This window comes from Oncorhynchus clarkii, chromosome 15 (assembly GCF_045791955.1).
Source record: "Oncorhynchus clarkii lewisi isolate Uvic-CL-2024 chromosome 15, UVic_Ocla_1.0, whole genome shotgun sequence".
Taxonomy (NCBI): Eukaryota; Metazoa; Chordata; class Actinopteri; order Salmoniformes; family Salmonidae; genus Oncorhynchus; species Oncorhynchus clarkii.
In genome coordinates this window covers 25,001,526-25,029,124 of record NC_092161.1, presented here as the reverse complement: position 1 = coordinate 25,029,124, position 27,599 = coordinate 25,001,526, and the positions used below count along the sequence as shown (strand labels likewise).

General features: G+C 44.0%; 1 protein-coding gene across 2 annotated transcripts in view; it reads right to left on the bottom strand.

Moving 5' to 3' along the window:
* The window catches only part of LOC139367099 (phosphatidylinositol-3,4,5-trisphosphate-dependent Rac exchange factor 2), a 203,630-nt gene that overhangs the window by 25,301 nt on the left and 150,730 nt on the right, over window positions 1-27,599 (bottom strand). For both annotated transcript variants that reach the window (XM_071105143.1, XM_071105142.1), the window contains exons 34-38: window positions 27,110-27,212; window positions 26,614-26,757; window positions 25,936-26,050; window positions 1,967-2,033; window positions 1,510-1,700 (exon numbers count right to left, since the gene is read on the bottom strand). In XM_071105143.1, the coding sequence (XP_070961244.1) occupies window positions 1,510-1,700; window positions 1,967-2,033; window positions 25,936-26,050; window positions 26,614-26,757; window positions 27,110-27,212 (620 nt within the window). The remainder of the gene's footprint in view (window positions 1-1,509; window positions 1,701-1,966; window positions 2,034-25,935; window positions 26,051-26,613; window positions 26,758-27,109; window positions 27,213-27,599) is intronic.

Here is a 27,599-nt window from a genome sequence, read left to right as displayed (position 1 = left end):
ATATACAGGGGGTACTGGTACAGAGTCAATGTGCGGGGGGCACCGGTTAGTCGCGGTAATTGTGGTAATATGTACATGTAGGTAGAGTGAAAGTGACTATGCATAGATAATAAACAGAGAATAGCAGCAGTGTAAAATAGGGGGTGACAATGCAGTCTGGGTAGCTATTTGATTAGCTATTCAGGAGTCTTATGGCTTGGGGGTAAAAGCTGTTAAGAAGCCATTTTACCCAGACTTGGCGCTCCGGTACCACCTGTCGTGCGGTAGCAGAGAAAACTCTATGACAAGGGTGGCTGGAGTCTTTGACAATTTTTAGGGCCTTCCTCTGACACCACCTGGTATAGAGGTCCTGAATGGCAGGAAGCTTGGCCCCAGTGATGTACTGGGCCCTATACACTACCCTCTGCAGTGCGTACGGTAATTTTGCTGCGCCTCAGGTGACATTCCACCCAAACACTGTATCCCAGGGGCTCTTTTGTCCAACCCTATTTCTGCAGCTACCAAGTGCTTAATTTGGGAAACCAACTGAAATCTGTTCGGGAACATCGATTGGAACATGTTTTCATAACTAAACATATTTCATTAAACTGTTGACAGCCCCCCCCCCCTATGCGCGCCGTAGAAAGGAACGAAAGAGAGGGGAGGAGATGGAAACTCATGGTGGTGAGACATTCTGCAGCTAAAAGTAATGTGTCAGTCTATTAATTATGAAAATAGAAAAGCCTTATCACTAGGCTATTCAAAATCTAAAACAAATTCACTATAATTGTAGGCTAAATCGGAAATATGATTAATGTAGGCTAGACCAATTACGTACCAAATATATTTTACATCAGCATTGTTGCTTGTTTTTCTGCCATGTGTAATACGCGGTTGGCTATGTATTGTATAATGGCACAATCGTTATTATAATTCAGGGTATGCATATGCACGGGGGTATGGAATGTGTGTTTTGAATGAATCATCCCCTTAGAAAGCCCTGTCCATTTCGTTGTATTTGGCTTTGAAACATCCACAAGGACCATGTTTTCCCACTCAGCTTCAACCTGCTGTTGAACTTCTTTCTCCAAATTGATCATCAGAGTGCATAAGAGGAGTTTACCGTTAGTCAACGGTCATGTGGAATTTCACTGCGATCATGACTCATAACTGCTGGTGATGCAGTAATACGGTCATCACAACAGTCCAAAGTTGGGGGAGGGGGGGGGGGGGTCACTTGTTTCTAAATGATTCTAACATTTGGTGGCTCTTCTTTAGATATTAATCAGAAGAGGGAATTGGCCTAATTCTGCTCTGCATGCGATGTTTGTAATTTTTCTCTGTAGCCTGAGGATGCTCGTACAGAGTTCCGCATGCTGGGTTTCCATTGGGGGTTTGTCCCATTTGTCAAAGTCTTGCTTTGTAAGCACAGCGCACACTTTACTGCCATAAAGTGCAATTGGTTCTATTATTAATTTGAATATTTTCGGCCAGATCCCCTCTCCTCTGCTCTCTCTCTCTGTCACTCACCGGTGCACGCCGCTGTTGCACATGACGATGTGTGTGGCTCCGAGGCGAGAGCAGAGTTCTGATGCCACGGTAAGCAGGCCGACTCCTGACGCCCCACAGGCTGTATACTGACAGGCTGCCGTGCGACGGGAGGAGATGAAACTCTCCATCAGCCGGTACAACTCCTCCAGAGCATTCAGAGGACGCATCAACTGGGAGGAGAGGAGAAGGAGAGGTAGGAGAAAGGGAGGGAGGGTTAATACTGTATGACTACTGTATCAGACCCTGCGATTGACTAGCGTCCTGTCCAGGGGGTATACTTGTACATCAAGCTGTCTCGCTCTGCAGAAACAGGACCATTGTGCCATGGATCATTCTGGCTCGGACAAGGCTACTTGCTATGACTGCATAACGTGAGTATCAGACCACGACTCCACTGTAACTAACCTATGAAACTGGCGTTTCCTGATCCTCTTACCTTGTCTATGAGGGCAGCTTTAGGTGTGGAGCTGGGGGGAAGGTTGGACTTATCCAGGTAGAAAGCCCTGTAGAGAGGAACACAGGAAGGTTAGACAATGCTGCTCCCTTGCATGACAATGGTTTTAGCTAATGATAAACAATGTTTAACTGACTATTCATGAGGTTAGGGTAAGCCCTCCACACTATGGCACCCAGTAGCCCTACGTGTTATGCCATTTCCTTTGCACCAATTTATTTAACCTTTATTTGACCAATAGGTCAGACTCAGTAGCAGCAGATCAGACCGGCCCAGGCCCTGCTCTGCAAAGCAGGGAAAATAGGGCAGCAGTCCATCAAGTGTTTGTTTTGGAGCTGGGTGGTGTGGTACATCAAATCATCTGTCTCACCCAGTCCAAGCTCCAGATCCTAGCTCAGCAGATATACAAACTAAGTATGTGTCCCGAATGGCACCCTATTCCCTATATAGTGCACTACTTTTGACCAGGGCTCTATGTAGGGTGCCATTTGTGATGCAGACTGAGCATCTCATCTGGGCTTCGTTCCTTCATTCATTCAATGAGCGGGAGGGTGTAGTTTCATAGTGTGGCCACTGGAGGCAGTACTAGACTGGTCTCTCTATTCTATGGAGATGGCTGGCTGGAGAATGGACGATGTGTGTGATGCTAATGGTGCTGGCTCAGCAGTACGTAAAATCAGTCACAGTCAGTCAACCCCCTCTTATTATACCAAGTGTGTGTGTGTGTGTGTGTATGTGTGTGTGTGTGTGTGTCCTATTATACTGTGCCAAATATGCTTCAAGCTATGAATCAAGGCAGGTACTACAACTATCTACAACCATCAGAGTGCTACAACCATCACAGCCTCAAGCATTGGAGAGATACACACACACACCACACAGAATGGTATGCATCTGCCTGTGGCCATTAGCCTCCTATCCTGCATCTAAGAATCTTCAGTTGGCGATATGCGATATCCTTTCTGCTAGCCAAAGTATTGTTACCCATATACTAGATAGAGACATATCCCTGCAGATTCCCATTGACATGTTTCCTAGTGTTTAGGCTTGAGGGTAAACAGAAAAGTGTAATGCCAGGGATATTGTTCATACTGCTGACAATAAAAGCTAATCCATTCATGTTTAGTTTAGTCTGCCCAGTACATGTATGAGTCCCAACGATTCCCTATTTAGTGCACTACTTTAGACCAGGGTCCATTGGGAATAGGGTACCATTTGGGATTGCAGACAGACTGCCTTGATGTTTATTATCACAATGATATTTTTGCCTGACATTGAAACAGTTATGGTTCAGGATTTAATAACGCTGTAAATCAGTACTGGCAGGGTGGGGAGATCAAGTTTAGTCTACAAACACACACAAACGCACACACCAGGGTGTCCGTTAGGAAAAATTGGCCCTGGACAAATGACCGGGAATATTTGTATTTTTCGGACATTTAAGCCATTAGGCTGTCCGTCCACCCACACAGCCAGCGCCATTCCATAAACGACGGATACTGGGTAGGTAACCCATTAGGCTGTCTGTCCACCCACACAGCCAGCGCCATTCCATAAACAACGGATATTGGGTAGGTAACCCATTAGGCTGTCTGTCCACCCACACATCCAGCGCCATTCCATAAACGACGGATATTGGGTAGGTAACCCATTAGGCTGTCTGTCCACCCACACAGCCAGCGCCATTCCATAAACGACGGATATTGGGTAGGTAACCCATTAGGCTGTCCGTCCACCCACACAGCCAGCGCCATTCCATAAACGACGGATATTGGGTAGGTAACCCATTAGGCTGTCTGTCCACCCACACAGCCAGCGCCATTCCATAAACGACGGATATTGGGTAGGTAACCCATTAGGCTGTCTGTCCACCCACACAGCCAGCGCCATTCCATAAACGACGGATATTGGGTAGGTAACCCATTAGGCTGTCTGTCCACCCACACAGCCAGCACCATTCCATAAACGACGGATATTGGGTAGGTAACCCATTAGGCTGTCTGTCCACCCACACAGCCAGCGCCATTCCATAAACGACGGATATTGGGTAGGTAACCCATTAGGCTGTCTGTCCACCCACACAGCCAGCGCCATTCCATAAACGACGGATATTGGGTAGGTAACCCATTAGGCTGTCCGTCCACCCACACAGCCAGCGCCATTCCATAAACGACGGATATTAGCTAAATGAGACAGATTTACGTCTCCTTAAAAACAGCCTATAACTAATTACAAAAACACTATTTCCATCTGTAGCATATGCAACATTTTAGAGCATATTTTCTTTCACGATTTTTGCTTTCCTAAAACAAATATTGTCCACCACACTGTTCAGCTATTAGAGATATGAGCACTAAATGCATCAGGGCACTGCATAGGCCTATTGGCTTAGGCGTCCACTGTATTAGGTCTATCCATTTTGGGGGTCAAAAAATATAAAAAAGAAGAGAAGCTTAGTCCTAGCCCCAGAGAGAGAGATAAGAGATATGCCGGGGGCTTGCTACGACACAACATGCATTTCAGATAGGCTACTGCGTCTGCTTTAGATATATAGGAGTTTATTTTTATTTATTTATTTTATTTCACCTTTATTTAACCAGGTAGGCAAGTTGAGAACAAGTTCTCATTTACAATTACGACCTGGCCAAGATAAAGCAAAGCAGTTCGACACATACAATGACACAGAGTTACACATGGAGTAGAACAAACATACAGTCAATAATACAGTAGAAACAAGTCTATATACGATGTGAGCAAATGAGGTGAGATAAGGGAGGTAAAGGCAAAAAAAGGCCATGGTGGCAAAGTAAATACAATATAGCAAGTAAAACACTGGAATGGTAGATTTGCAGTGGAAGAATGTGCAAAGTAGAAATAAAAAATAATCGGGTGCAAAGGAGCAAAATAAATAAATATATAAAATAAAATAAATTCAGTAGGGAAAGAGGTAGTTGTTTGGGCTAAATTGTAGGTGGGCTATGTACAGGTGCAGTACTATGTGAGCTGCTCTGACAGCTGGTGCTTAAAGCTAGTGAGGGAGATAAGTGTTTCCAGTTTCAGAGATTTTTGTAGTTCGTTCCAGTCATTGGCAGCAGAGAACTGGAAGGAGAGGCGGCCAAAGAAAAAATTGGTTTTGGGGGTGACAAGAGAGATATACCTGCTGGAGCACGTGCTACAGGTGGGTGATGCTATGGTGACCAGCGAGCTGAGATAAGGGGGGACTTTACCTAGCAGGGTCTTGTAGATGACATGGAGCCAGTGGGTTTGGCGACAAGTATGAAGCGAGGGCCAGCCAACGAGAGCGTACAGGTCGCAATGGTGGGTAATATATGGGGATGGCACTGTGATAGACTGCATCCAATTTGTTGAGTAGGGTATTGGAGGCTATTTTGTAAATGACATCGCCGAAGTCGAGGATTGGTAGGATGGTCAGTTATACAAGGGTATGTTTGGCAGCATGAGTGAAGAATGCTTTGTTGCGAAATAGGAAGCCATTAGATTTAACTTTGGATTGGAGATGTTTGATGTGGGTCTGGAAGGAGAGTTTACAGTCTAACCAGACACCCAGGTATTTGTAGTTGTCCACATATTCTAAGTCAGAGCCTTCCAGAGTAGTGATGTTGGACAGGCAGCGATCGGTTGAAGAACATGCATTTAGTTTACTTGTATTTAAGAGCAATTGGAGGCCACGGAAGGAGAGTTGTATGGCATTGAAGCTTGCCTGGAGGGTTGTTAACACAGTGTCCAAAGAAGGGCCAGAAGTATACAGAATGGTGTCGTCTGCGAACAGGTGGATCAGAGACTCACCAGCAGCAAGAGCGACATCATTGATGTATACAGAGAAGAGAGTCGGTCCAAGAATTGAACCCTGTGGCACCCCCATAGAGACTGCCAGAGGTCCGGACAGCAGACCCTCCGATTTGACACACTGAACTCTATCAGAGAAGAGGTTGGAGAACCAGGCGAGGCAATCATTTGAGAAACCAAGGCTGTCGAGTCTGCCGATGAGGATGTGGTGATTGACAGAGTCGAAAGCCTTGGCCAGATCAATGAATACAGCTGCACAGTTGTTAAGGGAATTTTTTATCAATAATGACTAATTATGTATACATTTCAATCAGGACTGACTAATCAGAATACTATTATGTTACTGTATATGTATGAATTTTCTTTTTAATCCTAGTACTGAATATAATGTGTGTAAATATAATCAAGAATTAGAACAATGACTGTCTGTTCCTTGGTAGAAATGAATTAACTATATCGCCAGACTGGCTAGAATGCTTATCTACATAGGCTGGCCTTGGCTCTAGACGATGTGGGAAGGCTTGAGAACTATACAGCCTTTGTGCCAGTGTCAAGAAGAGACGGAACAGTTAGAAAACGCTGACGTCATTTTCAGTTTATAACCTGTGGTAAAATGTATCATGGGCAGTACTCTCGAGAATAAACGCTGCTGGTTGATTTTTATGACTGGTCTCTGTCCATTTTATACAAATAAGAGTCTTACAAATTCTCATGAATTGACAGTGTGTTTAATTTTAATTGGGTATTAAAACATAGAGGAATATAATTCCTGTAACAACAGTAATGTTTCTTATCGATGCCGGTTAAGATATCGTTTAGGACCTTGAGCGTGGCTGAGGTGCACCCATGACCAGCTCTGAAACCAGATTGCATAGCAGAAAGGGTATGGTGAGATTTTAAATGGTCGGTAATCTGTTTGTTGACTTGGCTTTCGAAGACCTTAGAAAGGCAGGGTAGGATAGATATAGGTCTGTAGCAGTTTGGGTCAAGAGTGTCCCCCCCTTTGAAGAGGGGGATGACCGCAGCTGCTTTCCAATCTTTGGGAATCTCAGACGACACGAAAGAGAGGTTGAACAGGCTAGTAATAGGGGTGGCAACAATTTCGGCAGATCATTTTAGAAAGAAAGGGTCCAGATTGTCTAGCCCGGCTGATTAGTAGGGGTCCAGATGTTGCAGCTCTTTCAGAACATCAGCTGACTGGATTTGAATATATATGAATATTTTTTTTATAAAGATAACCATTTTATTGTTAGATTATAGGAGTAACTCCAGTAGGCCAAAAACATTCTTCCTCACCTCAAGTTCAACTGCCGGAGTCAGTCGGAGCGTTGCTGCGCACTGCCTCATATCAAAGGCCTGCAGTATAATAGGCTAATAGCCACACCACACCTTCAAAAAGTTTCTAAACTTTATTAGGGTAATATCAAAAGTAAATCAAGCCATTGTTTATAGGGAAAAAACGAGCAGGATATTATATTCCGGAAAACACAACATTATAGTTGGAACTTAATTTGGCCAAAGGAATGGCTCAACAGAATTAAACAAAATGCTTGCAAACTGGTTTAAACCTTCACAAAAGTTTTGAACAGCTTATATTGCAGTAATTAAAAGAAAGGCTAGTGCCTACCGTACCTAACAAATGAAAGGCTAATTATATTTATTTTACAACAGGCACACAAATCAAACTTAATTTAGCCAATGAAAATGTCTCAACAGAATGTAAAAAAACAAACACATTTTGCATATGTAGCCCTTTCCTATCGTCAAATTACCTAATGGCCTCATGGGTGGAATGTTATTCATAGTTTTCATAATTTATCATCTTTTTTTTTACATTTTTCTTTTTTTACACAGAAAATCCAGTGTTTATATATCAAACGGTTTTGTTATATTTCAGTCTTCTGTGGTGTATATAAAGTGTAATATCGGGATGCAAATACAAACTGTAATACATTTCAACTCTATATCTGACATGGTACAGGTGACTTCTTTTTGTTAAGCCCCTAATCATGTGTGTGAGGTGTATACTTTTGTTTCAAAGTAGATTTGTTTAAGACTACCAATAAACACTCTGTGTGACCCTGACTGAGCCCATAGCAGTAACAGGTTATAAAGAACTGGCTTGGATTAATAAATATCCCTACAATAATATAAAATAATAATAAGTGTAAAACAAATTACTATATATATATATATATATATATATATATATATATATATATATATATATATATATATATATATATATATATACAAAAAAATCTATTAAAGTTCCAAAATTGCATCCTACCTGAACAGTTGAGCATTACTCAATAGAGAAAATGAGTAGACCTATCATCTTATAAAGTAATTCACAGTGCTTTATTAAAAATGATAAACTTGGCTGCAAGCAGTGGTATATCAGACCGTATACCACGGGTATGACAAAACATGTATTTTTACTGTTCTAATTAAGTTGGTAACCAGTTTATAATAGCAGTAAGGCACCTCTGGGGTTTGTGGTAGATGGCCAATATACCACGGCTAAGGGCTGTATCCAGGCACTCCGCATTGCACCGTGCTAAAGAACAGCCCTTAGTCGTGCTATATTGGCCATGTACCACACCCTCGGGGCTTATTGCTGAAGTGTAATAGACTACCGAGATGGTATTGAAGAAATAAGTTGTTTCATCACCCTGTGATTCAAAATATTTTAATATGCAACCTAATTCAGTGATTGTCATGCATTGTGGGTAGACACTTATGCTACTGTTGTTATATTTCACTTTTAAAATAGAGCGAAATCATTTTGGGATATTTTTGTTGTTCAATGGAGATTCATTTTCCTGCATATTTACATGCTCTAATATCATAGGCTAATTTATTTGGGGCTAATTCACCACATGAGTAAGTGGAAACTCAAAACAGATCACCATAACTCATAGTAGCCGTGTGCTAATCTAAAATTACATTTAATGTCCAATGTGGCAGTTGTAGCCTACCGCCCAATGAGGCCTATGCACTCGCAATGGCCAATCCGCATTTCGCAGGCTCCGTATCTCAAAGCCATATCCAATATCCTTGCATAATTGTTGCTACTGAACTCATAATTGAGTTGAGAAATAAAAAAGTCCTGTATATCTACAGAAAGCTGAGAGCATCTTCTCTCCATCTGTAACAACAGGATAGCTTCCTTGCAATCAGAATACTTTTCTTTCTCCCTAGGCAAATGCTCCTCTCTCGCTCTCACCTCAGCAGCAAGGCAGCCCTGGATAATTTGGCAGGCTACAATTGTATTTATCGGCCAAAAGCCGTCAATTACCGGCAAACGGAAGCCCTGGCACACAGCACAGTTACATCATCGGCACCATAGCATTATCCTTTAACTTGCAGTCTCCCAAAGCTAAATGACTATGAGGGGAGTTTACTATTGGTTCAGGCAGAGTTAACGGTCCATGTAATTGGTTCAACACTGGCTTATCATTCACAAAATGCTTGAGATAGCGCAGGAGTTATGCTGAGCTTTCGGCTAGAAACGTTATTCACTTCAATCCCCCACATCCATAAACAGTTTGCAAGCACATATAATGGCATATAGCCAATAACGAACATTAATCATTTAAAAGGGTTGATGGGTGGTTCTCTGCAAATTCCTATTTGCTAAATATGAGATTTTGTCATTCAGACTCATGCTGTTTGCACTTGGTAACTATTGTGTGTGTGTGTGTGTGTGTGTGTGTGTGTGTGTGTGTGTGCGTGTGTGTGTGTGTGTGCGCAAAGAGATGTGTGCGGAAAAACAAAAAGGCTGGAGTGCATCAAAGCCAGTATCCTCCTTACATTATCCAAGAAGCGATGAAAAAAAAGAAAAAAATCTTAATCTTGCTCCAAAAATACTTTGACTTCATATTGTAGACATTAAAGCTATGTTTTACTAGCATAAAACAAAATGAAAGTCAACAAGACAATAACACTCAAAAGTTACCCCATAAAAGTTCTAAATATAGGTCCTGCTACAGGCCTGCTTTGCATCTTACCATTTAGTCCCTACACCACAACCCATTCACACTCCAATATCTCTCTTTCTGCCCAATAAAATTGTATCATCACACAAAACTGGTCTGCCCAAATGGCACCCTATTCCCTGCATAGTGCACTACTTTTGATTATATAGGGAATATGATGCCATTGTGGACACAGCCCTGCTCTGTCAGATAGGAATCACCTTCAATCTGAATGGACCACTCTGCCTCTGACTGAGCCTCCAATCGCACCCTATTCCCTATATGGTGCACTACTTTTGACCAGGAACCCATAGGGAATATGGTGCCATTTGGGATGAACCCTCTGTCTCAACACTGCTGCTTACACTTTTCTGTTAAAGCAAAAAAAATGTAACATCCTTGTAGATGCATTTTGCCAAGCCAAGGTCATATTACCCACTGATTATACCATAGACAAACATACTGCCCACCATGAAGAGAGAGGAGCCTGGAGGGCCTTGCCTGTGTCCCAAATGGCACCCTATTCCCTATGCAGTGCACTACGTTTGACCAGGGCCCATAGGGATTATTTTGGGAATAGGGTGCCATTTGGGACCTAATCCTTGATGACTAACTAATAATAAGGGCAAACTTTAGGTCAGGATGATATCCTTTGGGTGTTTTGGTAAGTGATGCCAATTTAAAGGGACATCATTCGGTCAACGGATGGCAATTGGGTGGTTGGGAAAAACCCTATTTTGGGAACTGGGAAATTATAGTCAGCCCACACATGCAGTACTGTAACTATATACACATGTTGGTACAAGGGGATACCCATATAATCACATATCACAGTATAGGATATCCGTGGGGTTATTGGCATGGCTGATGTATATGAGATTGTGAAACACGAGGAGCCCTGACATCACAGTTTCCTTTCCCACTGACGCTGGTGACACCCTCGCAGTTTTATCCATGCTCCTTTGCTCAATTCTGAACCCTTACGCGGAGACTGAATGAGTCTGTGTGTGCGTGAGTGTGATAGCGTACGTGTGTGAGAACATAGAGGTCAGGGACAGCCCCCCCTCCTTGCAGTCTGGGCAACAGCTCAACCTCCCAGAACACTCCGGAACCCTCTACAGGAATTCTAGAATGACAAAAGACTCGGAAGTTTAACCACATTCTAACCAGTTCCAACGTTCCGAGGGGGGAAGCATTGGATTTAACAATGCCCTGTGTTCACTCTTGGGCCATTCCCATTCCACCAGGTGGAAACAAAAGGAAAAGCCTTGGTAGCCATCTGTGTGTGAACTGTACAGGTGTTCTATGGGTCTACTTCATCTTGTTTGGTGATTTCCCAGGGTTTCTCGGTCTACATCCCAAATGACACCCTATTCCCAACATAGTGTACTACTTTTGACCATAGCACATAGGGAATAGGGGGCCATTTTGGACACACACTTTGTGTGTGTGTGTGTGTGTGTATGTATAAGAGGCTATTGGAGTCCTAGGGGAACTGTAGTGGGGCAGCAGGCTCAGTGTTAAAGCCTCCTCTGTAATAACTAATGGGGTACTTTTTCCACCACATACATTTTTACACAGGGCCTTAATAGAGGATTTGGACGGCAGCCAAGGATGCCCTATGGCTTTCAGCCCAGCACATTTGACTGAGGCCTTCCTCCAAGGAGACTTAACTCTGTATGCGTCCCATATAGCATCCTATTCCCTACGTAGTGGACTATATAGGGCAGTGCTTGTCCAGGGATACAATAAAAATGCCTACCGTTGGGGGTACTTGGAGTTGGGAAATACTGATATAGGGAATAGGGTGCCATTTGGGACACAAACCACTTTGTTTCATCTTCTCCTAACAAAAGGAAAATACTCCAGGCTCTTTCCCAGGCAGGCCACGCTCATTACAATCAGTAGGAACGGACTGTGTGTGTGTGTGTGTGTGTGTGTGTGTGTGTGTGTGTGTGTTCGAGAGGTTCTAAGGCACATATGTTTTCTGCGTTTCAGACAAAGCTAGCGTGGGAATCTGAATAGTGGCGTGCAGTCTACTGAGGCACATCAATGAAACAAACAGAGCTGAAACAGTGAGTACAGAAACCCTGAGAGTAACGTTGCCATGCTTAAAGTACCATGCTTAAAGTACCATGCTTAAAGTAACTGCCCAGGGAAAATATCCCCTTAATCTGTTAACTCATACCCAAATAATGTTAATGCTTCCTATACTTGTATTTGTTACCAAAGCATATATTAGAGGAAAATACACTTCAAAAAGCCCAAGTGAAACGTGTATTTCAAACAGACCATTTCAAAAATGCTTACTACTTTCTCAGAGGATGATGTCATGTTTTCTCATTGACTGAGCTGGCCAATCAGCTGTTGACTTGTCATTAATATTTTTATTGACCAGTATACGCCAACACCATTCTGTTGTTGGGGTACGCCCACACCATACAAACACAGAAAAGCTTTAGGTTACGACCGTAACCCCGGTTCTCTGATAGTACGAGTGAGGCATTTCCCTCATACTCTATAAAAAGGTCCATGCAGCGTCTCCGAGTCAAAACAAGCAACATCTCTTCCTCGCTCATTCAAGGAGGGTGTTCTGGTGAAATACCTCACTCATACTATCAGAGAACCAGAGTTACGGTCATAACCTAAAGTTCTCTTTCAAGGATTCGTTTCCGTATTTCATTCATGGGATATGCTGACTCCCGTATTGCCAGACGAGCTTACCCTGACGACTGACTGCCCTGTGCGACTTATCACACAAAATAGGCCCTGCCCCTCAGAAGATCCTACACGTAATACAGTATGCATCAGAGTTGGTGCAGTGATATCCAGTCTACTGTATAAAAAAACGTTGCCAATGTACGAAGCCCATACAAATATCTTGGCTAGATAGGCCCTTAAATAAAGGCCAGGATGTAGCCATTCCTTTAGTGGAATGAGCCCACAGGCCAGCAGGACACCGGAGTCCCTTACTTGTATAGGCCAAAGCGTTAGCCTCCCCCCCACTATTATCCAGTGCGAAAGGAGTTGTTTAGTGAGCACTTTACCCGTGTGAGGTTTGGGCCCAGGAAACGAACAGCTGATCACGTTTTCTAAACCCCTTTGTCCTGTCCATGTACACTGCATTCAGAAAGCATTCAGACCCCTCGACTATTTCCACATTTTAGTACGTTACAGCCTTACTCAAATGGTTTATTGTTTTATTTTAAGTCATCATCAATCTACACACAATACCCCATAATGACAAAGCAAAACAGATAAAAATGCAATATCACATTTGCATAAGTTTTCAGACCCTTTACTCAGTACTTTGTTGAAGCACCTTAGGCAACGATTACAGCCTAGTTTCTTCTTGGGTATGACGCGACAAGCTTGGCACACCTGTATTTGGGGAGTTTCTCCCATTCTTCTCTGCAGATACTCTCACCTCTGTCAGGTTGGATGAAGAGCGTCGCTGCACAGCTATTTTCAGGTCTCGCTAGATATGTTTGATCGGGTTCCAGTCCGGGCTCTGGCTGGGCCACTCAAACCACTCCTGCGTTGTCTTGTCTGTGTGCTTAGGGTCGTTGTCCTGTCGGAAGGTGAACCTTCGCCCCAGTCTGAGGTCCTGAGTGCTTTGGAGTAGGTTTTCATCAAGGATCTCTCTGTACGTTGCTCCGTTCATCTTTTCCCCGATCCTGACTAGTCTCCCAGTCTCTGCCTCTGAAAAACATTCCCACAGCATGATACTGCCACCACCATGCTTCACCATAGGGATGGTACCAGGTTTCCTCCAGACGTGACACTTGGCATTCAGGCCAAAGAGTTCAATCTTGGTTTCATCAGACCAGAGAATCTTGTTTCTCATAGTCAGTGTACTTTAGGTGCCCTTTGGCTAACTCCAAGCGGGCTGTCATGTGCCTTTTACTGAGGAGTGGCTTACATCTGGCCACTCTACCATAAAGGCCTAATTAGTGAAGTTCTGCAGAAATGGTTGTTCTTCTGGAAGGTTCTCCCATCTCCACAGACAAACTATGGAGCTCTGTCAGAGTGACCATTGGTTTCTTGGTCACCTCCCTGACCAAGCCCCTTCTACCCCGATTGCTCAGTTTGGCTGGGGGGCCAGCTCTAGGAAGAGTCTTGGTGGTCAATTTCAAGCTCAATTTCAAGTCTCATAGCAAAGTGTCTGAAAACGTACGTAAATAAGTTATTTCTGCTCTTAGTTTTTGTTATAAATGTGCAACTCATTTTGGGGTATTGTGTGTAGATTGATGAGGGGAAAAAAATGTTTAATCCATTTTAGAATAAGACTAACATAACAAAATGTGGAAAAGGTCAAGGGGTCTGAATACTTTCCGAATGCACTGTATTTGGCCTTGAGAAGGAGTTTTATGTGCTGACTAAATGGAAGCTGATAATTCTGAGTCTTACGAGTCCTTAACGTCCGAGACAGAGTCAAGACCGAATACAAAAGTATTCAACACAGAGACAAGACCAAGACACTCAATATGTGGCCTCGAGACCAGACTCGAGACAGAGAGCGGCCTCGAGTACTGCAACACTGCCAGCTAGTGCTAACCGTTGCTCCATGAATCCCGTGTGGATATCCATCGCCTCTAATGAACCATCGGGAACATCAGCCCCCATGTTAGAGTTTGTTGACTCAGGTTAGGTTGGCATGCTAGCCTGCAATGGAGACAGGAGGGGGAGGCTAAAGCTTCCTCGGCATGTTGCACCCCAATGCAAGCAGAACAACGAGTGGGTGTCATTGGCGGATATCTTGTTTCCACAGGAGCAGAGTCGTGCCGGGAGCTTCTCCTCGTTTGGAGTGGGAGATGCTTTTGTCGCCATAGCTGGGATGTTATGTTTTAAGTTGTCAGAAAAACTATCGTGGTAGGCTAGTCAGGTAGCTAGCGATTAGTAGGTTATCTCTGACGTTGGCAGTCTGTGTAATGGCCGGATACCGTTTCCGAAAAAGACAGATAGAAAAGTTAGCTTGGTGTAGCTAGTAAAAAAACTGGAAGAAGTAAACCCACAACATTTTAAAGCTAGCTAGCGTGGTGGCTAGCTTGCTAATGACGAGTCACTGTTTGGATACAGCTAACTCAATCATGGCTGGCATAGTGTAATAAAGGCTTCTGACAAGAATGGCTTCTGAGGTAAGTGAAATACTGAAATTAATACTTGAGAGATTTTTTTCTTTTTAACATACTAAATAAAACAAATATTTAATTCATATTGTAATTCATTATAGATCATATTTCATAGAAATCTGGAAACCCTGGACAACCACTGCAAAACATATTGAGACAGTCAATGTATTAATTATGGGCCGTTCTGGCTCGGACAAGGCTTACATTGAATTGATTTGAGAGGACAAGCTACAGTACAGTGCCCACTGACTTGCTTGTATATCCCTTGTTTAAAGACGCATACCTAAATTACAGTACTACACACAGGAACAGGGAATGTAGCACCAGCTACAATTCTCAATGACTTACTTCTGTATTCCTATAAAGACCTCATATCTAAATGACAGTACCACACACAGGAACAGGGAATGTTGCACCAGCTACAATCCTCTGGAGAGAACCAGCTGCTATTCTCAATGACTTATTTCTGTATTCCTATAAAGACCTCATATCTAAATGACAGTACCACACACAGGAACAGGGAATGTTGCACCAGCTACAATCCTCTGGAGAGAACCAGCTGCTATTCTCAATGACTTATTTCTGTATTCCTATAAAGGCCTCATAGCTAAATAACACTATTTGACAACACAGGGAGGGAGGGAAGAAATACAGTACAGTCGGGAAAACGGTCCGACGTACAAGCAACGATTTATGTGTCTCCCCATATTAACCCAGAGAGAGCTGGATTTATGTGTCTCCCCGTATTAACCCAGAGAGAGCTGGATTTATGTGGCTCCCCGTATTAACCCAGAGAGAGCTGGATTTATGTGGCTCCCCGTATTAACCCAGAGAGAGCTGGATTTATGTGGCTCCCCATATTAACCCAGAAAGAACTGAATTCTGGTCGATGAAGGACATTCACTGGATATTAAATTCACCCACAAACCCCCTGCTGTAGCAGAGTGGAACCGGGCTCGCCATTGGCTAATGAATTACTTTTTGGCGGAGGGAGGGAGTCCTCATGATGTGCCTTTGGATGTGTCCCTAATGGCACCTAGTCCCTATGTAGTGCACTACATTTGACCAGGGCCAGTAGTGTACAATATAGGGTGCCACTTGAGATGCAGGCTTTCTCAGTGATATTTGTGCTGAGTCTCAGGGTGCTGCATGCTGAATGCATACTCAGGAAGATAATTTCCTCATCCCACAACCACCCCCATAGCAGCTGTCTGCTTACCTTGTCACAATGTATTAGATGGGGGATTAGGGGGTAGTGATGGGTTGGGGGGGGGGGGGGGGTTCCCACATACAGTAAGCAGTAGTCTAAAAGCAATGCCCACGAAATTAACACTTTTTCACGTCTTATAGTGTATAGTAGAGTTCAATCATATCCTGCTTATTCCTCTGACCATGAGGTAAAGGACCATGGCCTATAGCATGCTAGTTATTATATCCTCCAATGCACACACGCCTCCGAACCACATGCCAGTCAACAGATGATTCAAGCACACAGTCATTGTCAAAGTCTGTGTCCCAAATGGCACCTTATCGTGCTTCTACACCTGCATTGCTTGCTGTTTGGGGTTTTAGGCTGGGTTTCTGTACAGCACTTTGAGATATCAGCTGATGTACGAAGGGCTATATAAATAAATTTGATTTGATTATCCCCTATACAGTGCACTACTTTTGACCAGGGCCCATAGGGGGGTCAGTGCACTATATAGGGAATCATGTGCCATTTGTGGCTCACACCTAGTCATTGTCACTGCTGTCAATCTGAGGAGCAGGAAGCCCAATCTGAGGAGCAGGAAGCCCGTGTCATGTGGTGTCCTTGAGGCCTCCCAGTAGATCAGGGTTTATGGTTTATGAGAGTCACGTACTGGTGATGTCACACCCTGCTTAACACATCTGTCCACTAAATCAGCCAACCAGGAAACAGGAGCCAATAAGGACCAACCAGGAAACAGCAGCTATTAAGACTGCAGACGACAAGGACAAGCTAAAAGACAGGAAGCCAATCTGGGTTTCCAGAGCCTTAAAGGTTCTATAAAGGTTTCCGAATCGTACATCTAAAACTGTCAGATTCACATCCTGAATAAACAATCAATGACTTGATGGATGAGTGTTTAGTAGGTTAAATCAGGCGTTTTAGTGCGAAACTAGAATAAAAGCCTGTAACTCTAGGCTGAAGACTATTACTCTAATCGTCCCATAAAGCCAAGGTGTTAGATATAGTAGAGCACTCATCCCTTTCACCTGGAAACCCATTGGAAACAGTCCCCATGGAGACCCTCGAAACAGTCGGCCTCTTTCTAAGTCTCCCAATGGGAACCTAGGAGCACACAGCTCAACCCGGGATATGAAATACACATGGCCATCCTGTCAGCACCATTCAGCTCCTTTGCAGCCAAGAGAATGGCACTGAACAGCAGGAGAAAGAGAAATGCGCATGGCTGAACGCACAGCACACAGGTAGCACTGCTCCACAGGCTGATAAGAGGCTTTCCTGAGATTTTGGAATTCAAGGAGAACGGTCTGTGGTTTCCAAGGCATCCTATTTAAAAAGGGAAAGAGTGAGATTGACAGAGCTAGACAGAAATAGAAAGAGAGAGAGAGAGCGAGAGAGAGAGAGAGAGAGAGAGAAAGAGAGAGAGAGAGAGAGACAGAAATAGAAAGAGAGAGAGAGAGAGAGAGAGAGAGAGAGAGAGAGAGAGAGAGAGAGAGAGAGAGAGAGAGAAAGAGAGAGAAAGAGAGAGACAGAAATAGAAAGAGAGAGCGAGAGAGAGAGAGAGAGAGAGAGAGAGAGAGAGAAAGAGAGAGACAGAAATAGAAAGAGAGAGCGAGAGCGAGAGAGAGAGCGAGAGAGAGAGAGAGAGAGAGAGAGAAAGAGAGAGACAGAAATAGAAAGAGAGAGAGAGAGAGAGAGAGAGAGAGAGAGCGCAAGATCGACAGATAGACAGACAGAGGTAGAATCATCCCTGTTTCCAGACAGACAGACAGATAGACAGAAGTAGAATCCTCCCAGGTTTTTCCAGTGGTTGCCTACTTGTACCCTAGTTTGACAGGTTCCCGAGGGAGCAGACTGCACACTGAGCACAGCTTGATGCAGCTGCTCCCAGCTGTTACTGAAGCTGCATAGTGGTTTGTGTGTGTGTGTGTGTGTGTGTGTGTGTGTGTGTGTGTGTGTTAGTGTTGACACAAGCACAACCGAGTTTGCAATTACTGTACTGCTCCACCTCCCTGTGCTTAGCTAGTCCCAACGAATTACACAGGACAGCAGGTCACCACTCAATCAGTGACATGCACTAATATCCCAAGGCAAGATTCAGCCCTACAATCACTGGAGGGATCTTTATGACCAGGATCAAATTTACCAATAACTATCTTGCTTGGCAGCGGTGCCTCAAACAAAGTTTGAATGACACGCAATACGTGAAGTTTTGGATTCAGCCCAAGCTAGGATTCAGCCCAAGCTAGGATTCAGCCCAAGCTAGGATTCAGCCCAAGCTAAGATTCAGCCCAGATCACTGGAGGGCTCTTCTGTACGACCTGGATTAACTACACATAAATATCAGATGGTGCCCAGCGTGACAAGGGCCCCTGAGGCCATGAAGATGTGCTGATCCACAGAGAGAAGAGATGAGCTATCGATATCTCGGATGGCTTTACTGACAGAAACCCTGCCCGGTGATTCCACTGCCTTGTGTATGAGTGCCAAGCACGCTCTATCGTCATCTCTACTTCGCGTAGCAGCAGTTGACGCCTACAGTCTCTCTGCCAAGGCAAGGGATGCTCTGTAGGATCCCCCATGTCTAATGTTAGCTTTAGGCAACCACCACACACACTAACTGCTTCATCTAACTGTAGATAAGAAGTCACTGAACTGCTAAACTCAAAAACCTGCAGTAATGTTAGTTTTGAATTATATATTTCAACGTTCCTTCCATCTGGTCTCCCTCCCTCCCTCCCTCCCTCCTCTTCTTCTTCTTTCCCTCCTCTTCTTTCCCTCCCTTGCTCTTCCTCCTTCCCGTCTCTCGAGGTCCTGCTGTTCTCTACACATGTTCTGTTCTTCTCCTCTTTGTTCTATAGTCCCTGGCTGGGTCACTGTAGGGGCTTTCGCACGCTTCGGTTCGTCTGGCGCCTACAAGAATTTGACTAAGTGAACCGAACGAGTGTGCTCACGTACTCCCTTAAAATACCTTAGCTTGAAAAACAAGAAAAATATGTTTGTCCATCTTGAGACCTCGTAGCCTGTAAACACAATTCCCCCAACATAGTTGGAATTCATTTAGAATTTTTTTCTGAGTAGATCTTAGTTGCGGAATTTTAACTAAGATGTTTGGTGCAGTAATTCTCAAGTGAAAAAATGTGCATGAAAACGAGTCGTCTATCGTTGAAGGACAACAAACACTTCATTGAAGAATCCCTCCTGTTGACCAATGACCGACGAAGGGGCGTAGACTTCGGGTTCCAGAAATTCGGCTTGCCTCGATAAAAAAAAAAAATGTAACGTACACGAAAAGCTAACTAACAAAAACGGCACAAAATGTCATCATAATATATGCAAACACTGTTTCGGATGGGAAGCACGCGGAAGCTTTTAGGCTGGAGAACACTGTACAAACATTCAGAGCATTCTGCATTCTATTCCCCAACATTCCCTCTGACAGAGACCTAAACTGTAATGCTTCCACTCTGATCTACACATCAGACACTGTGCTGCGTGTTGCTTTCAAAGTTTTACAAAGTGAACACGAGGAAACTGTCATAGCGCTACCCAGATGAGTTTCACAAAAGCCTATGGAATGGAGAAAATAATATATAATAATAATCAAACTACCATAACATTTTACAGTCGTCTTTTTAAAGTCGGAGTTACTGTAGGTTTTCTGCATCTTTGGCTTTCAACTATTACTAAATACATGTGAGAAGATATCATTTCTAAAACATTGTGTGTCTGGATGCATGTGCTCTCTTTGTATAGGGTTCATCAGATCCCATGGGACCTGACATCTGTTAGTGATTTGGCCGGTTCCTTTATGTTTTTTGGATGACTTGAATGACTTCACCACCAGGTGTGATGGCTTTCCGCCGAGCGTATATCTCTGTACTGCATGTGGTGTAGGCGATGTGTGTGTGTGCGTGCGTGACAATGAGCTGCTGGGATATTTCAAAGCCACCCCCGCGCAGCACTGGTGTCGTACGTGACTGAGTTTACAGCTCGGAAGGAGGATCAGTCCCACAATGCATCTTGGCAGAGACTTCAATAGATGAGCGTATAGTGAGATCGACAGAGAAAAGATATAAAAAAAAACACATGACCGAATACTGCCTTTACAAACACACACGTGCAACTGCAATTACTCTATTCACTTATCCTCTGTATGTTGTTTGGTGGACAAACGTCATTTTGTTAAATCAATCACTAGCATTTCTCTCGGTCTCTCCGTAACGTAGAGTAATATGGAGTGTGTGTATTGTGTGAGTTTGGTCCTGTCAGGGTTGTTGGCGGCCCACCAAGCTATCTATGGGTTCAACCTCAGCTCCCCTGGCCAAGCTCCAAGGATAACAAGCTGCCTGAGATTGAAGCATCCCAAATGGCACCCTATGGGTCAAACGTCGTGCACTTGTATAAGGGAATAGGCACCATTTGGGACGCAGGGCTGGAGAGGAGAGTGACATTACAGCCAACTCCGCCTGTGGTCAGCGCAGAGACATATCGCTGTAGTGAGCGTTCGTATTATACTGTTGTGTGTAGGAACATGACAGGAACATGGGTGGCCATTTGAGTTGTATAGATTTTGAATATTGAATATTGGACAACTGCTTTTTGGCTGATGAAATTGTGTCATATTTGGGGTCACACGGCACATGCATCATTTAACAAGAGGTTTGGGTGTACGAGCTTCTCACACGAACTGGTATGTTCTGGAACATTTGAACAACTGAACACTGACAGAGAGAGAGTGGGAAATGAATAGATACCTGCCGTAGGAGACAACTAGGATGAGAAGCCTTGGTCTGAACCCTAGTTCTGGACTGAAACAGTAACACTTTGCTGAAAGGTACAGTTCGTTTTGGCTGCTTTGGGCCTGGACGGCCAGCACAACTCAGAAATATGATTCTCTCTGCACTGTAGATGAGTCCTGAAGCTGTCCCCCAACCCAAAACCTACCTCCAACACCCAAACCCAGCCTTCCCACCCCACCCCCCACCCCCATCTTCTCCCCGTCTGTGGCCTCGCCAGCCTGTGTTTACAGAGCACATCTGCTCCCTGTTACTCCTGGACTCTTCGCTGTCAATTCAATTAGTATGCGTCGGCTCAGGTCGTACACACACACACACACACAAGTATAAACACACACACACACATTCATGCCAAGTTCTTCTTTTCAGATGAGTCAGCTAAATTGCACACACAGCATATGTTCTGTCCTGTGACTTTCCAGCATAAAGGGAATCTTAACATCAGGGGCTTTACATGTGAAGGTGCTAGAGTGAAATCTAGGAGCTAAAAAAGAACACAAAATACACTACATATACAAAACCATATGGACACCCCTTAAAATGATTGGATTCGGCTATTGCAGACAAACCCGTTGCTGACGGGTGTATAAAATTGAGCGCACAGCCATGCAAACTCCATATACAAACATTGGTTGTAGAACGGCTTTACTGAAGAGCTCAGTGACTTTCAACGTGGCACCGTCATAGGATGCCACCTTTTCAACAAGTCAGTTCATCAACTTTCTGCCCTGCTAGAGCTGCCCCGGTCAACTGTAAGTGCTGTTATTGTGAAGTGGAAACATCTAGGAGCAACAACGGCTCAGCCGCAAAGTGGTAGGCAACACAAGCTCAAGAACAGGACCACCGAGTGCTGAAGCGCCTAGTGTGTAAAAATCATTTGTCTACGGTTGCAATACTGACTACCGAGTTCTAAACTTCCTCAGGAAGCAACGTCAGCACAAGAACTGTTCGTCGGGAGCTACATGAAATTAGTTTCCATGGCCGAGCAGCCGCACACAAGCCTAAGATCACCATACGCAATGCCAAGCGTTGGCTGGAGTGGGGTAAAGCTGGCCGCCATTGGACTCTGGAGCAGTGAAAACGCGTTCTCTGGAATGATGAATCACACTTCACCATGTGGCAGTCCGACGGACAAATCTGTGTTTGGCGGATGCCAGGAGAACCTGCCAAAATGCATAGTGATAACTGTAAAGTTTGGTGGAAGAGGAATAATGGGCTGGGGTTGTTTTTTATGGTTCGGGCTAGGCCCCTTAGTTCCGGTGAAGGGAAATGTTAACACTACAGCTTACAATGACATTCTAGACATTTCTGTGCTTCCAACTTTGTGGCAACAGTTTGCGGAAGGCCCTAATTCCCCTGTGCACAAAGTGAGGTCCATACAGAAATGGTTTGTCGAGATCGGTGTGGAAGAACTTGACTGGCCTGCACATAGCCTTGACCTCAACCCCATCGAACAACTTTGAGATGAATTGGAATGCCGACTGCGAGCCAGGCCTAATCGCCCAACATCAGTGCCCGACCTCACTAATGCTTTTGTGGCTGAATGGAAGCAAATCCCTGCAGCAATGTTCCAACATCTAGTGGAAAGCCTTCCCAAATCAAATCAAATGTATTTGTCACATACACATGGTTAGCAGATGTTAATGCGAGTGTAACGAAATGCTTGTGCTTCTAGTTCCGACAATGCAGTAATAACCAACGAGTAATCTAACCTAACAAGAAGAGTGGATGCTGTTATAGCAGCAAAGGGGGGGCCAACTCCATATTAATGCCCCTGAATTTTGGAATGAGATTTTCGATGAGCAGGTGTCAACATACTTTTGGTTAAAAGCAGGCTAGCAGATGGTCACACACACACACACACACACACACACACACACACACACACACACACACACTATCGGTCTCCATAGTCTGGTGATATTTCCAGGGCTGAACATGAAGCTCCTTACCCCTCTAGAGTCTGCTAACACACAGTCAATTAAACAAAGCACACAGACAGACACCTCGAAAAGCCAATACTCTCATTCACTACAAAAGAGGACAATAGCCCCAGAAAAACCCAGTGGATAATGTTATGACAGAGAGAGAGAGAGAGAAAGAGAGAAAGAAAGAAAGAAAGAGAGAGAAAGAGAGAGAAAGAGAGAGAAAGAAAGAGAAAGAAAGAGGGAGAAAGAAGGAAAGAAAGAAAGAAAGAAAGAGAGAAAGAGAGAGAGAAAGAAAGAGAGAGAGAGAATGATTGAGAGAAAGAGAGAGAGAAAGAGAGAGAGAAAGAAAGAGAGACATTTGAAAAGGTCAAACTATCAGAGAATGATGGAAAATGACTCAGGTCGACTGAGTTTCTGTAGCTATAGTAAAAACCAACAATGTTTATCTAAAATATGAGGCAATAGATCATGGAAAGACCTATTGTTGCGCTCCCTCCATCACGCTGCAACTAAAATTAAAAACGTAACGCTGACTGCCCTCCTGAGACATGAGAGGTATTAGGGGATGATGTGGCACACATGGCAGACACACACAAACACACACACACGCACAAATGGCTGATGCCGGTTTCTAAATCAAGCGTAGCCAAGGCAGATTCCCCCATTCATACCACAATATATGTGTCCCAAATGGCACCCTATTCCCTACATAGTGTATATGACCAGGTCAAAAGTAATGCACTAGATAGGGAATAGGGTGCCATTTGGGACGCTACAATGAGTTTGATCTTGGGCCCTACGTAGTTCTGTGACTAATTAACTCCAGTATCAAGAACAGATGTTTACTTCATGCCTGATATGAACACGTACGTAGCTGAGCAGACGGGCTCTCAGGTATTGGGGAACGGAATGGGAATGCACTTTAGAAGACGCACAAAAGAGTTTTGGAAGACGTTGTAACCCATTATTCCATTGACTGAGATCTAAAATCAGGCTACGCTCTATGATATGCATGATCTGATCTGACTACATTATCTAATCTGACTACATTATCTGATTGGACTACATTATCTAACCTGACTACATTATTTGGTCAGACCACATATAATCTGACTACATTATCTAATCTGACTACATGATCTAATCTGACTACATTATCTAATCTGACTACATTGTATGATCGGACTACATTATTTAATCTGACTACATTATCGGATTGGACTACATTATCAAATCTGACTACATTATCGGATCTTAATATCATTTAATGTTTATCATGACTGCAACCCTCTAAAGGTGGTGAGGATCTCTCAGATGGTAACTATATGTGTTTAATTTGGGGGAGTGATTTTTTTGGCATCTAACCCCTGATTCAGTGTCAGCTATTCCCCCTAATGGTTAAAGGGATCCTTCAGGATGGCTATGAGGCCATTTATCTACTACCCCAGAGTCCGATGAACTCGTGGACACCATTTTTATGTCTCCGCGTGCAGTTTAAATGAAGTTGCTAACCAGCGTTAGTGCATTTGCTAAATAGCATTAGCGCAATGACTTTGAGTCTACGGTAACTGCTAGCCTGACTTCCAGTCATCTCGCTAACGCTAGTTAGCATTAGCTCGCCTAACTTCCATCATACTGGATTCAGAGACATAAAAATGGTATCCATGCGTTCATCTGACTCGGGGAATGGCTTCATTGCCAAAATCTGGAAGGATCACTTTAATGTCAGGAGTAGACTAATCTGGTCCTAGATATTTTGTATTATTATTTACGTATTTATTTAACCTTTGTTTAACTAGCAAGTCAGTTAAGAACAAATTCTTATTCACAATGACGGCCTTGGAACAGTGACTTGGAACAGTGACTGACTGACTCACTGACTTTTTCAGGGACAGAACGACAGATTTGTACCTTGTCAGCTCGGGGATTCGATCTAGCAACCTTTTGGTTACTGGCACAAAGCTCTAACCACTAGGCTACCTGCCGCCTCAAGCCTCCATCTCCAACTCAAGCTTTTATTGGCAGTCTCTACTGCTAGCACTGAGACCATTTGCCAAAGCTGCTTTTCACTCCTTAATTAACAATAAGGGAAAGACACAGTCCCCGCCCCTAACAGACACACACATTGAAGAACAAAGACATTTGGTTTTCCCCCCACATCTTCTGAAATCTCACTTATTTTGCTTTAATATAAAAAACCCATTGATATTTAGACCTCATATCACAGAGATATGACAGTACTTAACGGGTCACCCAGATGGAAGGGGAGGGGGGGTAAAGATGTATTAAAACACTCCATGGCTGCTTCCCAAATTGCGTCCAATTCCCTTTAAAGTGCTCTACTTTTGACCAGGGCACCTAGGGCTCTGGTCAAAAGCACTGCACTATATAGGCACAACCCCAGATTTCCAATTCTCACAGATGTTCTGAATCTTATTGAAACCATGTATATAATTTCCATGTCATTATTCGATGGGGGTGGGTAGCCAATCAGGGGAGGGGCCCCATGTGTGTGTGTGCCAATGGGGCGTGAGGAAACCGGGTCCACCCGGCTCTGCAGTGGTACTCCATCACCATCATTGTGCCGACACGCTGGGTGCTTTCAGCCAATCAAGGTGCTGACCTGCTGTGCTGTTCTCGACCAATCACAGCACAGTCCCGCTGTGCCTATTCAGCAAATCACTTTGCTGGCCTGCTGTGTGTTCTGGGTGGCAGCCAGGCGCCAGAATGTGTGTGTGTGTGCGCGTGAGTGTGTTTGTGCATGAGTATATGTGTGTGCGCGAGCGTGCATGTGTGTGTGTGTGTGTGTGCTGGAATGGAATGTTGTGTCAAAGTATATTAGACAACCTGCAGAGAGAAGCTCTAATGTCTCTGCTGTTTCTCCTTGAGGACAGGAACAACACACTGGGCAGACAGGAAGGAAGTAAAACTATAGAAGTCATATCAATCGTATCAGCCTGTCAACAGGCGATGTCGGGAGAAGTCTTTAGCAAAGGGTAGAGAACGTGTGTGTGTGTGTGTGTGTGTGTGTGTGTGTGTGTGTGTGTGTGTGTGTGTGTGTGTGTGTGTGTGGCGTGTGTACTAGCAGCCCATACCTCAGTCTCTTGTAGTACTGTTTGACTTTGTCCAGCGAGGCAGAGTTAATCTGAGCCTGGTATTCCTCTACAGACACACTATCCCTGTAGTAATACCCTTCCATACTCTCTAGAGCTACACACACAGTGACAGAGTGGGAGAGGAGAGAGGGAGGGGGGAGAGAGAGAGAGAGAGAGAGAGAGAGAGAGAGAGAGAGAGAGGAGAGAGATAGAGAGGAGAGAGATAGAGAGAGAGGAGAGAGAGAGAGAGAGGAGAGGAGAGACAGAGAGGAGACAGAGAGGGGAGAGAGACACATTACAACGTGTTACTGCAGAGATACAGCACTCTAGTTTTACTGTCACATGCACAGGACCCAGCAGGTGTTAAACAGTACAGTGAAATGCCCTGCACGCTCTTTCCCAACCATGCATTATAGAGGTAGTGATATAGATATGAAATTAAACACGTGAAATGCTAGAGAAGAAAAGAAAAAGACAAACAATTACGAGAATCCACCAATATCCTGAGCCGTATTCATAAAGCATCACAGAGAAGGAGTGCTGATCTAGGATCAGTTCCTCCCCTTCCGTGTAACCGCCTTCATCGTGATCTAAAAGGCAAAAGTGATCCTAGATCAAAGTTCCTTCTCTGAGCGTTCGTTCTGATAATGGACCCTGTTTGGCCAAGCGGGGTCTTACCCTGGGTGAACAGGACAGGGTAGATCTTGAAGCCTCCTCCGTTCCGGAGGCGCTGGGGTAGCTGGGAGAAGTAGAATGTCTCCAGGTAGAAACAAACCTTCAGGGCCTGGCGGGTCCCCTCCACCTCATACGACATGGGCATGTCTGGGAGAGAGAGACAGCAAGGTTCTAGGGCCATACATAAGCTGCGTCATCAATGCAACCCTATTCCCTACATAGTGCACTACTTTTGACCAGAGCCCTACGAGCAGCAGGTTCCATTTGGTGCGTAGTTATACAGATGGGAACATAACAGTTTTAATAAACAACATGTTATATACAACAGGGAACACAACAAGCCAAATAGGATTGAATGAAGCTGAACTGAATGTAATTGAAATGAGTTGAATTCCATTTACAGCAAGATAATGTTATCTAAATGAATGGAGTCGGGACAGGGGGTGATCTCCTATAGATTTACACTATGTCGTACAGGATCATGTCTCTCCATACATACTTGCAACCAGTGGTTCTCCTTCAAACTCTCTGAAGTAGAAGGTGACTTTCTCCAAGTCAATCAGAGCTACCTGAGTATCCTCCAACATGGCCTGCTCATCAGTCTGTAGAGAGAAACACAATCAGTCAACCCTCCAACATGGCCTGCTCATCATTTTTTTTATTTTTTTTTATTAAAACACATTCTTATTTACAATGACGGCCTACCAAAAGGCCTCCTGCGGGGACGGGGGCTGGGATCAAACATTTAAATATAGGACAAAACACACATCACAACAAGAGAGACAACACAACACTACACAAAGAGAGACCTAAGACAACAACATAGCATGGCAGCAACACATGACAACACAGTGTGGAAGCAACACAACATAACAACAACATGGTAGCAACACAACATAACAACAACATGGTAGCAACACAACATAACAACAACATGGTAGCAACACAACATAACAACATGGTAGCAACACAACCTAATAACAACATGG